This window comes from Neomonachus schauinslandi, chromosome 12 (genome assembly GCF_002201575.2).
Source record: "Neomonachus schauinslandi chromosome 12, ASM220157v2, whole genome shotgun sequence".
Lineage (NCBI taxonomy): Eukaryota > Metazoa > Chordata > Mammalia > Carnivora > Phocidae > Neomonachus > Neomonachus schauinslandi.
The window spans coordinates 77,694,256-77,707,470 of NC_058414.1; the positions used below are offsets into that span (position 1 = coordinate 77,694,256).

General features: G+C 36.4%; 1 protein-coding gene across 13 annotated transcripts in view; it reads right to left on the bottom strand.

Annotated features, from left to right (window-relative positions):
* CADPS2 (calcium dependent secretion activator 2) overlaps positions 1–13,215 on the bottom strand; it is a 532,431-nt gene that overhangs the window by 119,553 nt on the left and 399,663 nt on the right. For all 13 annotated transcript variants that reach the window (XM_044920121.1, XM_044920119.1, XM_044920123.1 and 10 more), the window contains 3 exons: positions 10,558–10,659; positions 4,402–4,465; positions 566–689 (listed from right to left, as the gene is read on the bottom strand). In XM_044920121.1, coding sequence (XP_044776056.1) covers positions 566–689; positions 4,402–4,465; positions 10,558–10,659 — 290 coding nt within the window. The remainder of the gene's footprint in view (positions 1–565; positions 690–4,401; positions 4,466–10,557; positions 10,660–13,215) is intronic.

Sequence of the window (13,215 nt, forward strand, 5' to 3'; positions counted from 1 at the left end):
CTTAAATTTCAGTATTCTTAATGAATGAAACCTGAAGGAAGAGGAAAAAATGTGCAGTCCTCCCTAATCTTTCAAGTGCATTAATATACAGCAAGCAAAGAAAAGTTGCAGGGAATTCTATCAGTTTATTTTGGCCCTCACCATAATCAAGTTTCCTCCTTCTCTGAGAGACACCGTTGAACAGAAAATAAAATTATGTAACACTATACCGTTACTGATCGGGAAAGATGACACTACCCATAGTTTAAATGTTAGACGTACTTACAGTAATGTCAAAAAATACAACCCATGAAAACACCTTTTGGTTCCTTGAAAACTCAAAATAAGAACAAAGGACAACTTAAGCACGAATCCTGGGTCTTTCATTCAAGCAGAGTCCCAGGAGGCATATTAAAGCAATGAATAGGAAAAAGCTCTTCAGTTCACCAGCTGAGATTTTAATGAGACATTTCCCTTTGCCACGGTACAGGTTTGTTCAGGAAAGGAAAGAACTTCTCACAGAAAATTCAGTTAATAGGCATTGTTGGCTCTCACTGCCACTTGGACAATTGCTCAGTGCACTGACCTTCTATTTTGGCGTATTCTGTGAGTCTAGTGTAATTGATCAAGGCTGCTTTCTCGAGACATTTTCTGACCACTTTTTTCACGTCTTCAGCTGGTATGGGAGTGGCGATATCTTTCATTAAAACCTGAAGAGGGGGAGAGAAAGAGACTGCATAAAACAGAGACTGCAATCAAATTACACAAAATGTCCTAGATCTATTACGAGGAAGGGGTCCTAGGTAACACTGGGGCAAAGTAAGGAGTCGGCACTTCACAACCAGGAATGTAATCCTCCAATCTTGGCTCCTCCAGTCCGAGCCTCATTTATGCACATCAAAACCTCCCATAGGCCAAACCACCGTTCCGTGTGATGACTGTCACTTTTCCTCCAGGGGCCCACGACACCATTACAGCAATTGTTTCAGATCAGGATTACAGTCCTTGGGACAAGTAATAAGGTTTGTCTTGCACATCCCTCATAGAAAAGCTTTAAATCTTTTGAGCAATATATATATATATGAAAACAGTAAAAAATTCTATGAAGAACAAGCATTGCTTTTTTTTTTTTAAAGATTTTATTTATTTATTTGCGAGAGAGAATGAGAGACAGAGAGCACGAGAGGGAGGAGGGTCAGAGGGAGAAGCAGAGTCCCCGCCGAGCAGGGAGCCCGATGCGGGACTCGATCCCGGGACTCCAGGATCATGACCTGAGCCGAAGGCAGTCGCTTAACCCACTGAGCCACCCAGGCACCCCAAAAGCATTGCTTTTGAGCTTTATAAAAATCAAGATCTCTAATTCCACAATTAAACTTTAATTACTTAATCTGTTGACGGGGAGAAAATCTTTTAGTGAAATGAATGGAATATCAAATATTAAAATACATGGAAACTTTCTGAAATTAAAAAACAACAGATTATTTTCTGTTGAGTTCCTAAATATGTTTTTGTTTTCCCTTAGAAGTATTACTATTGGCCAGGGGAAAATACAATTATATCCAGAATTCAAAACATAATGTATTTAAGCATTTTTATAATGACTCACTGATGATAATTTCCTTAAAACTTTCTCAGTGGTTAAATAGCTTAGAGTCAGTTTTGATTATACCATTAGATAACCTCTATCTTTTCGTATAGTTAATGCAGCTTTTCTGGCTTTACTTACATTCAAATTATAAAATAGAAGGCAAAATGTGAATATAGAGAAAACAAGAACAGTAAGTATTCTTACTATTCTATTAGTCTTTTACCTTAAAGACTCATCAAAAGAATATGAAAACATCCATTTCATGCTTTATGATTTCTTTCTCTTTCAATCGGCCTCAGCACAAAGGATTTTATAATCTCAAATTTACTCAACCATTTAAGCATTGGTGATCCTTCACAATATATTTTAATTTTGTTAGGCAAGCTTTCTTTTTCAAAACAGCAAACCTTATCACTTAAAAATTTCCTTTCCATCAAATTCAATTATTCTTCATAGTCTCATATTAAAAATCTTTAACACATTTACATATATTTGGTACTTTAATTAGAACTACACATTAGATTCTTTATAGGCAAAAAAAAATCCTTCTGCTGATAGTTAAAAAAAACAAGCAATAATGTACTATTATGTTTTTAAATGTACTACTTTTAATGTGATTATTCCTAAAGTTTAAATTTAAAATTAATTTTGTCCCATATGCATAACCGTGAACTTTACCATTAGACCTTCCCATGGTGACACACATTCATTCATTCATTCATTCACTCATTCATTAAGACAGAGAGCACACGCACAAGTGGGGGGGGCGGTGGGGGACAAGGGAGAGAGGGCAGAGGGAGAGGGAGGGAGAGAATCTTTTTTTTTTTTTTTTAAGATTTTATTTATTTATTTGAGACAGAGAGAATGAGAGAGAGAGAGCATGAGAGGGGGGAAGGTCAGAGGGAGAAGCAGGCTCCGTGCCGAGCAGGGAGCCCGATGTGGGACTCGATCCCGGGACTCCAGGATCACGACCTGAGCCGAAGGCAGTCCCTTAACCGACTGAGCCACCCAGGCGCCTGAGGGAGAGAATCTTAAGCAGGCTCCATGCCCCAACATGGAGCCCAAAGTGGGGTGCGATCCCACAACCCTAAGATCATGCCCTGAGTCGAAATCAAGGGTCAGATGCTTAACCAACTGAGCCACCCAGGAGCCTGACACACTTTTAAATAATAGAAATAGCTGTTAAAATTAGAATGTATATGTCTGTTACAGAGGTGAGTCCAGGGCTGAAATCAGGTGATAGTTTATATTTAATTTGGAGTGGGGGGAACTGTATCCTCTTTCCTGGCAAAATACAGACAAAGGGCTGGCAAGAGCAAAAAGGGAGACACAGCTTGTTTCCTGTATCCCCTCCATTTCTTCCAAAGCATAGTAAGTATGAAGAATTCACATGTAGATTTTGCTTTTCTAAGATGTCAGTAAGTACAGAGACATGGACATGAAAAATGGCTCTACCATTTCTCTCTCAGTTCAGCAAGAGACATGATAAGTGACTTCAAGTGGAAAAAAGGTCACTGTTCATCCTGGCTCGTGTCAGTACATGAGGGCATCCATGCCATCAGGGACTCTTCCCTGCTGGGGGAGGAGGGGAGCTCTACCATGGAAACGAGCACATGGAGAGGCTGTATCAGGTACTCAGGGTGGGATGCCATTCCAAAAGTAAAGCTCTCTGTAAAGATTTTATCTTTTCTATGATACCTCAATGAACTGGATGAAATGAATACTTTGGAAAAGACTGGGTTACACACAGCTTTAAAATAAAAATTCTAATAAAACAGGTAACCGCTGTAATAATATTTCTATCATACGATGCACAGGAATCAAGGATAAAACAGGGGCAGACATACGCGACCACTGTATACAGTCATCAGTTCTAGCGTCATCTTCCAAGTCCTTGAATCACTGAAAAATGCCTTCCCTTTTTGCTTTTAATAGAAGTGCTGATCAACAGTGTAATATATCTAGAATTCTTTGGCAGAAAAGTGGACAAGACCAAGTGCTTTGAAGTCAATAAATTAGGGCCAGAATAATCAAATCATGATTATATTATATACTATATATGTATATATATATATTATCATGACATAAATGATCCTTAGAAATTCATTTTAATGCTGGTAAGTAATAGGAATTGTCCACATCACTTAACTGTTAGGCTCCAACTAGCCTTTGAATAGTTTTATAAATAAATGAAAATGATACTTCCCTTTCAAACCTTGTCTGCTACAACAGGAGTGGAGAATGTACTTTCATTAATAAATTATTTTAGCATGGCTAGGAAAGCCTTGTTTGTTATTTATTTTTTGAGGGAAAACGAATTTCCACAATTCATGAATTCATTTAAAGTAACACGAGTTGAAATGAATTTTGAGACTGATTTAGAATGAAAGGAAGGATACGTTTGGGCCTTTTAAGTGATAAACCCTTACAGGTATAAGAAATGTGACAGGCAGATGCACAAGTAAGTTGGGGGTAGGGGGAGGGTAATGAAAGACAACTGTGAAGTCTGAAAAACGGATGATTATACTTAACTGGGGAAAAAAACAAGACTATTTCATGAGGGAAAGAAAGAGGTGGGGAAAATGGGTACTGCCAAGATGCCATCAACTCAGCCTCAGATGGCAGGGGTGGCTTCCGAAAAGCTGCAGGGAGAAAGAGGTAGGAGATAGGAAGAGTTGGACGTAGTTAAGAGCCGGTGAGAAAGTGATGAAATGTGACCAACAGCTTCAGAGAACACACTCGTTGTGAGGAATGGGCCTGTCTGCCTGGTTCAGTCACTAAAACACACAGCCACTAAGTGCAAATAGTATTTATAAAGTAGTGTTCGAACATACCCTTTCAAGTAATGAAAGCGTAGCTTTCAGAGCACCTTCAGGTCGTCCAAAGGGAAAACAGTATCTTTAAAAACAAAAGGAGGAACAAAAAAGTCAAACATTTAATATCCAAGACTGCTCAATAATTCCCTCTTCTATTACTTGGCATTATTGAAGAACAGTGAAAAGTGGTTAAAATAGCATCAACCCATCTGGGAAAATCTTAAAGGCAGAAGTTTACCTGGTTCCATGCTTTCGATTTCTTTTAACAGTAAAGGTATCAACTGTGATGAAAAGGTTCTAAAATTTTGATGATGTTCAGAAAGAACATAGTAAATTAAAACAAAACAAAAACCTCCAAGATTCTACCAGTAAAGAGATAATTAAAAATACATTTCCTAAAATCTTCTTAAGGTTTGCTGTTATTCAAGCCCTATGATAAACAAAATGATTTCCCCCATTTCCTCCTGTACTTATGTGTGGCTTGAGATGGAAGCACACCCCACAGACATAACTTTGAGTACAAAACAGGTTCCAGCTTCCCCCCTTTCCTGACATCTGCCTGTCTATTATGCCAGTAGCTAACTCTACAACCTCCCCACACAAAACACAAACTTTCCAGAGCTCCGCAATTTGCCAGTGGGGAAGGTTATCCTCAGCTTTCTCGTGCCGTGCCTTCCTAATATACATCAACAACTGGAGGGCAGGTCACCGCCGTGTTCCGCAATCAGGGTCAGAGGCATGGGCAAGTGAGTGGGCTCCTCAGAAGTTAGCTAACACATGGTGGTAACAGATTTATTGCTCTTCACACGGGGGTTCCTCTTCAGGTCACTTTCCACTTAAAGAGCAGAGAATGTCAGGGCCTCTTCATCCTGCTGGAGCTCCTGGCTTTCTTGAATCAGGTTCAGTAAAGCACCTTCTCCCCAAACCCCGCCGCCCCCCACCCAAGATCAAGTGCTACAGGCAGCTGAGCTGTCTGGATTAGAAATCTTCAAACTGGTAACTTGAAGTTTATAGATTTCCATGTCCTTTGCCATTATTCAGGGACTTGGTAAACACATCTTCTAAGGTGTAACCCACAATGAAATTATTTTTTTCACAAGGCAATCAACAGGTTTCCCTAAAAACACATACTTAAATTCAACTTGTTTTATAGCAGCAAATTTTAAAGACTGATTAAAGATGGATTTCTCAGAAAGCAGCTGTTAAATTCATATTAGGATTGGGTTTTAGTTTTATGAAACTTTTACTAGTGTCAGATAAATGCAAGAAACATCATAAATCTAGTCAAATTTTTCTTCAGAACGGTGTTTATTTCACTTATTGTTAAAAGTTTCCTTCAACTAACTCGTACTTCAATGCATTCTCTTACTCCTCTCTGCTACCCTGCACAAAAGCAACAACCAATTTATTTAATAGTTTTTTTTTTCCTGTGCAGTGTTGCTTTTTAGAGCATTAGCAAATTAGCAAAGTAGCTTTCATCATTTTGCATACCATAAACCTTAATCCAAGTTTAAATAAAACACAAATTGGGTTCTTATAGTCCCCTCCCCTGCTTAAATCTTTTCAGTGTATTTGCATAATCCACCCATTGTCTTTCCTATTGTTTATTTCCATTAACCTGAGGGTGACACATTTTATGAATGGAATGTTACTGATCCCCAGATTACATTTAGCATTTCAGGGCTCTGAGGTCCCACTGGGTATGTTCTGAATTAGCATTAGCTGCCCATGATGTGTAAATAATTCAACACATTTACAGAGTACAAGTAATCCTGAATCAATAAAGTACGGAAAATAACTACACAGAGGCTTAATTAATCTTTACAAAATGGGTTTTAAAAGAAAGGAATAGCTTTGTTCTGCTTTTCAGGATAAATACTTTGGGTTTTCACCACTTTCACAGCTCTGTAATAACAAAGTGGAAAATACTCAATCATCAAATAAAATTCAACCAAGTTTAATATCTAATCTGAATAAATTAAAATCACCATGATTCCCACCTTAGTAAATTAATTACACAGATAGATGAGCCTGCATAGACATGTCCCACAATTAAACTGTTATTTCTTTACCATTTTAAAATACAGTATTTCTTTTTATCAAAATTATATATACACATAGTCTGAAAGGAAACTTCTAAAGGCTTCTTATGAAAAACAGAAGTTTTTATGTCATTTGCACCCCACTCCCCAAGTAATTTCTCGAGAAAAGAAAGTTTTTAACTTTTAGCTATTTCTTTCTGTATTTAAACATTTTATGCCTAACCTACATGCTAATATTTCAAATTCTTGATTTTTCACTTTTATATATTATTCTACTAACTTCCCACTATGGAAGTACTTAGCTTTTAATAGATTTAAAGGTATAAATGACATATAATTGCACATTTTTAAAATACATAATTTGATAAGTTTTGACATATGTATATACCTGTGAAACCATCACCACAATCAATTTAATATACATATTCATGACTGCCAAATGTTTCTTCCCCACCCGTTGGGCCCAGGCAACCACTGATTTACTTTGTATTTGAATTAGTTTGTATTTTCTATAATTTTATATAAGAGGAATCTCACAGTATGTACTTCATTGCATCTGATTTCTCTCAGTGTATTTTGATATTCATTCATGCTATCAACCGTTCATTCCTTTTTACTGCTCAGCAGTATTGTGATACACTGTTTATCTCTTCCTTGTTGTGGCCATCTGGCTTGTTTTCATATTCAGCTATTATGAATAATGCTGCATGTTCACATGAAAGTCTGTGTGTGGACACGGGCTTTGATTTCTCTTGGAGAATACCTACAAGTGGGATGGCTGGGTCATATGTTAGGTGTTTGAATTTTTAAAAACCTGCAAACCATCTTACAAAGTGGGTTGTACCCTTTTATACTCCTATCAAGAGTATATGCAGAGTTCCAGTTTCATATCCATGCCAACACTTGTTGGGTGGTAATTATTTATTTTTTTTAATTTTACTTATACTAATAATGTAGTAGTACTGCATTGTGTTTTAGTTTGTATTTCCCCAAAGAATAATGACATTGAGCATCTTTTCATATGGCTTTTTGCCATGTGTCTTTGATGAAATATCAGGAACAATTTTTTATTGGGTTGTTTCATTTCTAAGTTTTAAGAGTTACTTATATATTCCGGATAGAAAGAAGTTTTTTGTGGGATGCGTATTGTGCGAATACTTTTTCCCATTCTGAGATATATCTTTTTATTCCCTTATCAATGTCTTTGGAAGATCAAAAGTTCTTAATGTTGATGAAGTTCAAAGTAACACTGTTCCATTTATGAATCATGATTTTGGTGTTTTGAAGAATCTTTGTTTTGTACAAGAACAAAGAGATTTTCTGTTTTCTAGGTCTACCCATTTTGAGTTAACTTTTTAATCAGGTATGAGGTATGGGTCCAGGTCAATCTTTTGCATTTGGCTATCTAATAGTTCTAGCACCATTTACTGAAAAAAGTGCACTTTGCAAATTATCTTTGTGTATCTTTGAAAATCAATTGACCACATGTGTATGAGTGGATTTCTGAACTGTCCACACCACACAACCTTGATTACTGATTTTTGAGCAGACATCCTTGCCTTGCTTTTGATCTCAGGTGAAAAACATTCAATCTTTCACTGTTAAGTATGAAGTTGTAGGTTTTCCATAGGCACCCTTAAGAGGTTGAGCATATGACATTTGGTAAGAATTTTTTTAATACTATTGTTTACTAATTCTATCTTCTGTGTCACTTCCACTTTTGGCTGTTTTCATTCTCTTCATTGGTCATATTATACCATTTCTTCGTATGCCTAGAAATTTTTGATTGGATGCTAGACATTATTATTTTACATTATTGGTGGCTCAATATTTTTGCATTCCTTTATTCTTGACCTGTTTGGAATGCAGTTAAATTACTTAAAAACAATTTGATTTATTTGAAACTTGATTTTAATCCTCATTAGGAGCAATAAAAACAGGGCTAATTTTTTTCTATTACTGAGGCAAAAATTCTCTTGAGTATTTGACCCTCTATTCATGATTTAGAAGCTTTCCAATCTGGGTGGTAGGAACTGGTACTCCTCTTAGCTCTATGTTAGCTTTGAGGATTATCTCCTGTAATCCTACCACAGAGTGAAAGGATATCTGTCTGACTTCAAATAGTTTCCTTACATACATGTTCAAATCAATACTCAGTTGAAGACTCCAGGGGGCCCCTCAGCAAACACCTGCAGGTCTCTCCTCTCTTTTCTTCAGAAGTTTGACCTGCAAACTCTGGGTGCTTTGCCCTCCCTGGACTCACATCTCTGTCTCCTCAAGTCAGGGTGTCCACTGGGATTCTCCTCCGTGGGCCATGGCTCAGAAGCACTCTCCTGGTGCCAAGCAGAGAAAATGAAAGGGCTTATTCATTTGTTTCTCATCTCTCAAGAATCAGTTGTATTCACTGTCTTATGCTTAATGTGCTGAAAAGCATTTTTCCACATTAAAAAAATTTAAAAAAAAATTTTTTTGTTTCAGATGGGAGGGTAAATATAATCCTGTTACTCCACCTTAGACATATGTAGCTTCTTTTTTTTTCTTTTTTTTTTTTGACTGCTTTCCCCCATCCTAAATGTAATTCCTGTCCTTCTTATCTTTTAACACAGTTATGCCATTTTGGGGGGTTAAATTCAGTATTTATATTATGTAAATGTGCCAGATAAGTGATACACAGTATTTACTATGATTTACATGCCATTATTTTGTTTATAATTAACACTTGTCTTTGTTTTTAATATCTTTTTAATTTTTTTTTAAAGATTTTATCTATTTATTTAACTGACAGAGAGACAGAGATAGCAAGAGAGGGAACACAAGCAGGGGGAGTGGGAGAGGGAGAAGCAGGCTTCCCGCTGAGCAGGGAGCCCGATGCGGGGCTCGATCCCAGGACCCTGGGATCATGACCTGAGCCGAAGGCAGTTGCTTAACCAACTAGGCCACCCAGGCGCCCCTTTAATATCTTTTTTATTTTTATTATTTATTTATTTATTTATTTTTTTTTTTAAAGATTTTATTTATTCATTTGAGACACAGAGATACAGAGAGAGAGAGAGCATGAGCAGTGGGAGAGGCAGAGGGAGAGGGAGAAGCAGACTCCCGGCTGAGCCAGGAGCCCGATGTGGGGCTCGATCCCAGGACCCCGGGATCATGATCTGAGCCGAAGGCAGACGCTTAACCATCTGAGCCACCCAGGCGCCCCTAATATCTTTTTTAAATAGAACTCCAAACTCAATTCCAGGTGGGTAAATCCTCTCTCAACATACTAAAACATCTTAGTATTTTGTCAATTTAATTTACTTGAAGAATTTTTCTGACCTGCTCTCATCAGAACTGGTTGCTTTCTAAGCTCAATCATCACTTGGGGTTTCTATTAACTATCACTATGGAGATTCCCTCCTCTTTACCACTCATTTTCTGTTCAGGGATCTTAACTATCCCTCTTTCTTTGTTTTCTCCTTTATCTTGAATTGCATTCTCCAGAAATATTTCCCTTTTTAACCATTAGGTTCTATTGAGCTAACTATAATCAGGGGAAAAAATATCAAGATTTTGATCTTTCATTCTGTAAATGTTTCTTAGTATCAATGGTTAATTTTTTTGAGCAAGGAACTGTGCCAGGAAACAAGGCCCTTGTTCTCACAAAATGTAAATAAAATAACTAATGACTTAAGAAATGGGTATTATAACTATGTGTTAAGTGACTAGTGAAGAGTACAGATGATAAATGCTAAAAGACTTCAGGTTTTCCAGTCTTTGCTGGAATGATCGAAAACAGCTCTACTATGAAGATAAGACACAAGAAGCTCCTTGCCCGGTGATTCAGAGAGAGGGAGGACTACTCACCAGAGCTGGGGGAAGAGGTTACTCGAGGATGAGAAATGCGCAAGCAAGTGAGAGATGCATTCCACAAATTGAAGGGGTAAGGGACCTACCTTAATGAATGGTGGAAACTGAATGGCAGGCTTAGAAGCAGACCACAGACTGAGGAATATGGATCTTACCTGGCAGGCGATGGAGAAGAAGCTACTGGTAGTTCTTGAGTAGCCACAGAAAGACATAATAAACCTCTATAGGGAACTGGAGTGTTGAGTGAAGAAAGCAAATACTTAATTTTAATGAACAGAGTATATACCTGAAATGGCTTATCTGATTTTCTAAAAGGGAAGAGAGTCTTTCTTTTATCTCCTCAAATCTCTCTTTTTCTTCCATTGAAACAGTTCCAATTCCATCAGGCCTGGAAACAAACAAACAAACAAACAGAATCAGTAATTTATACTGATTGAATGTTTACTTTCATATTTTTTGTATATCTTTATTTTTAAATATATTTATATATACATATATCTTTATATCTCTATTTCCCTGAAGAATAATTAAGGAAAATGCATATTGGATAGTATACATATTACTTGCATCTATAATGGAAATTTATTTAAAGGAGGTATTTGTAGCCATTTGCTTCATATTCTGACCTGGAATGAATGGAATTATTCTGTTTTAAACAGCCTTCAAGGTAAAGGATTACAATAAATATTTTCCAGATCTACTGAAAACAATGACTAGTCCTTGAGAATGGTAGTGAAAAGTGTTTTATGTGGTACCAAACATTTGACAAATTGAATAAATATCCCATGGATGAAAATATTATAAAAGCATACTGAATGCAAACTAAAATGTTTTAACTACTTTTCTTCCAAGTAAAAATTAAGCTAATGTGAAACTGGAGATTTCATTCTAATTGTAAAAAAACACAGAAAATTTGAATACATTTGGTGATTTACTGCATTATTTTTTTTTGTTTAAATGTGGGGGCTTATAATTCAAAACAAATAGTTGAATAAAAACTTATAGAGAACACAGATCAGCTATGTTCCTGCATTTTGGGCTCAGCCAAATATCCCTATGGAATCAAGGCAAGTTCACATCAGGACTTTTAGAGGTAGTTATGAAGACTGAACAGAAATCTTCTTTTACTTAAGATCAGCATTAAAAGTATAAAATATTTCTAATAATGGATTTAGAATTTATTCTATATCAGTTCAAGTATCTGGTTGTATACTGGGGTGCCTGGGTGGCTCAGTCGTTAAGTGTCTGCCTTCAGCTCAGGTCATGATCCCAGAGTCCTGGGATCGAGCCCTGCATCGGGCTCCCTGCTAGGCAGAAGCCTGCTTCTCTCTCTCCCACTCCCCCTGCTTGTGTTCCCTCTCTCACTGTCTCTCTCTCTGTCAAATAAATAAATCTTAAAAAAAAAAGTATCTGCTTGTATAACAGTCATCAAAAATTTTGAACCTATGAACTGTAACTTTGTTAACGCAATGAGAAAGACCTATTAATGTCATATTCAGAAAGTGTCTATTTCAACAAAATGAATCTTTTGCATTTGATAAACACCAATCATTTCTTCCTCTATTAGCTTATTTTTCTAAAGATATTTTAGTTCCCAAAGATTTATGTACTTATAATTTTAACTAATTTTTAATATTTATGGATAAGATAGGTAGAGATGACTACGAAAAACAAAGAGAAATGAATGCTTGATATAACTTTCCCCAGAAGATTGCTATTTGGGGCTCCCACTCGTTTCACATATACATATAAACATGCGTGTGCATGTGTATCTTTGATGCTTGCAACTAGTCAATTAGGATAAAAGCAATTACTTTTAAAGTTATACCTGAATCATAATGACCTAAAGACCTTTTATTCATCTCACAGCATCATTTAAGTCTGAAAATTTTTTTTGCCATTATAGAGTAAATAATTTATTTCAGAAACGCACATGCTGCTGGAATTTATGCTTTGAAAATCTTACAATTATACTTCATCCCTAAATAGGGAAACACCAATTATTTTATTTCATAGTCAGAATAGTACATTCTACCGGAATGTATTTTCAATGTGAACTGCAGAAAAACTAATGGCAAATATTGGTCTTTCAAATATTTTTAGGAAGGAGAAAAGAAAGTCTGATCTATAAACTACAAAATAATGAACTCTGAGCTAACCCCAATACTTTATAATAATTTATCATATTACAATAATTTATAATATAATGGATTTTTTCACATATTACTTCAGCGTCAATTCCCACTGAGCAAATGATAGCACAAAACTAAGACTATAACTTAAGAGTAAGTATAATAATGATCACAAAAGTTCAAGCAGGGAGTTTTATATACATCATTAACTTGGGAATTTGAGCATTCAGATGCAAACTATAACTACATTGTGTTATCATATAGATAGCACAAAAATCCACACCACAAAGTTGTGGGTCGGCATTTCATGATATACGCCTATGGAAACTTGGTGAAAAAGAATAAAGAACTTATATTTATTATTCTGATCACTGGTACGGCTCTTTGGCTTTGCTCTCTGACAGACACCACATGGTTATATTAGAGTGAATTCTACTGTTTGCTTCAACTGTCAAAGGAGATTGTGATCCACAGCGATACAGCAAGTCATCCTGTCATATTAAACTTCACTGGGGCACCTCGCCTACACGACACAATGGAGCCAGGGGTTTAGGTGATGAAAAGCGAGAAAGGTAAGTCAGAGGAACATCACTTGTGTCAGCTTTCACTAAGATAAAGATGGTTATATACAGTGAAAGGCTGTCATTTTAGTGAGTTTATTATTAAATTCAGTATACATCTGACAAGTTAAATACAATAGTTAGTATTTGGGGCCTGTCCTTATTTACATGCCTTTTAGTGCATACACCAGTCTATGTACTGAATATTAGGTATATGAAGTGGACATCTATACCTAAGTGATTGGGAATAAA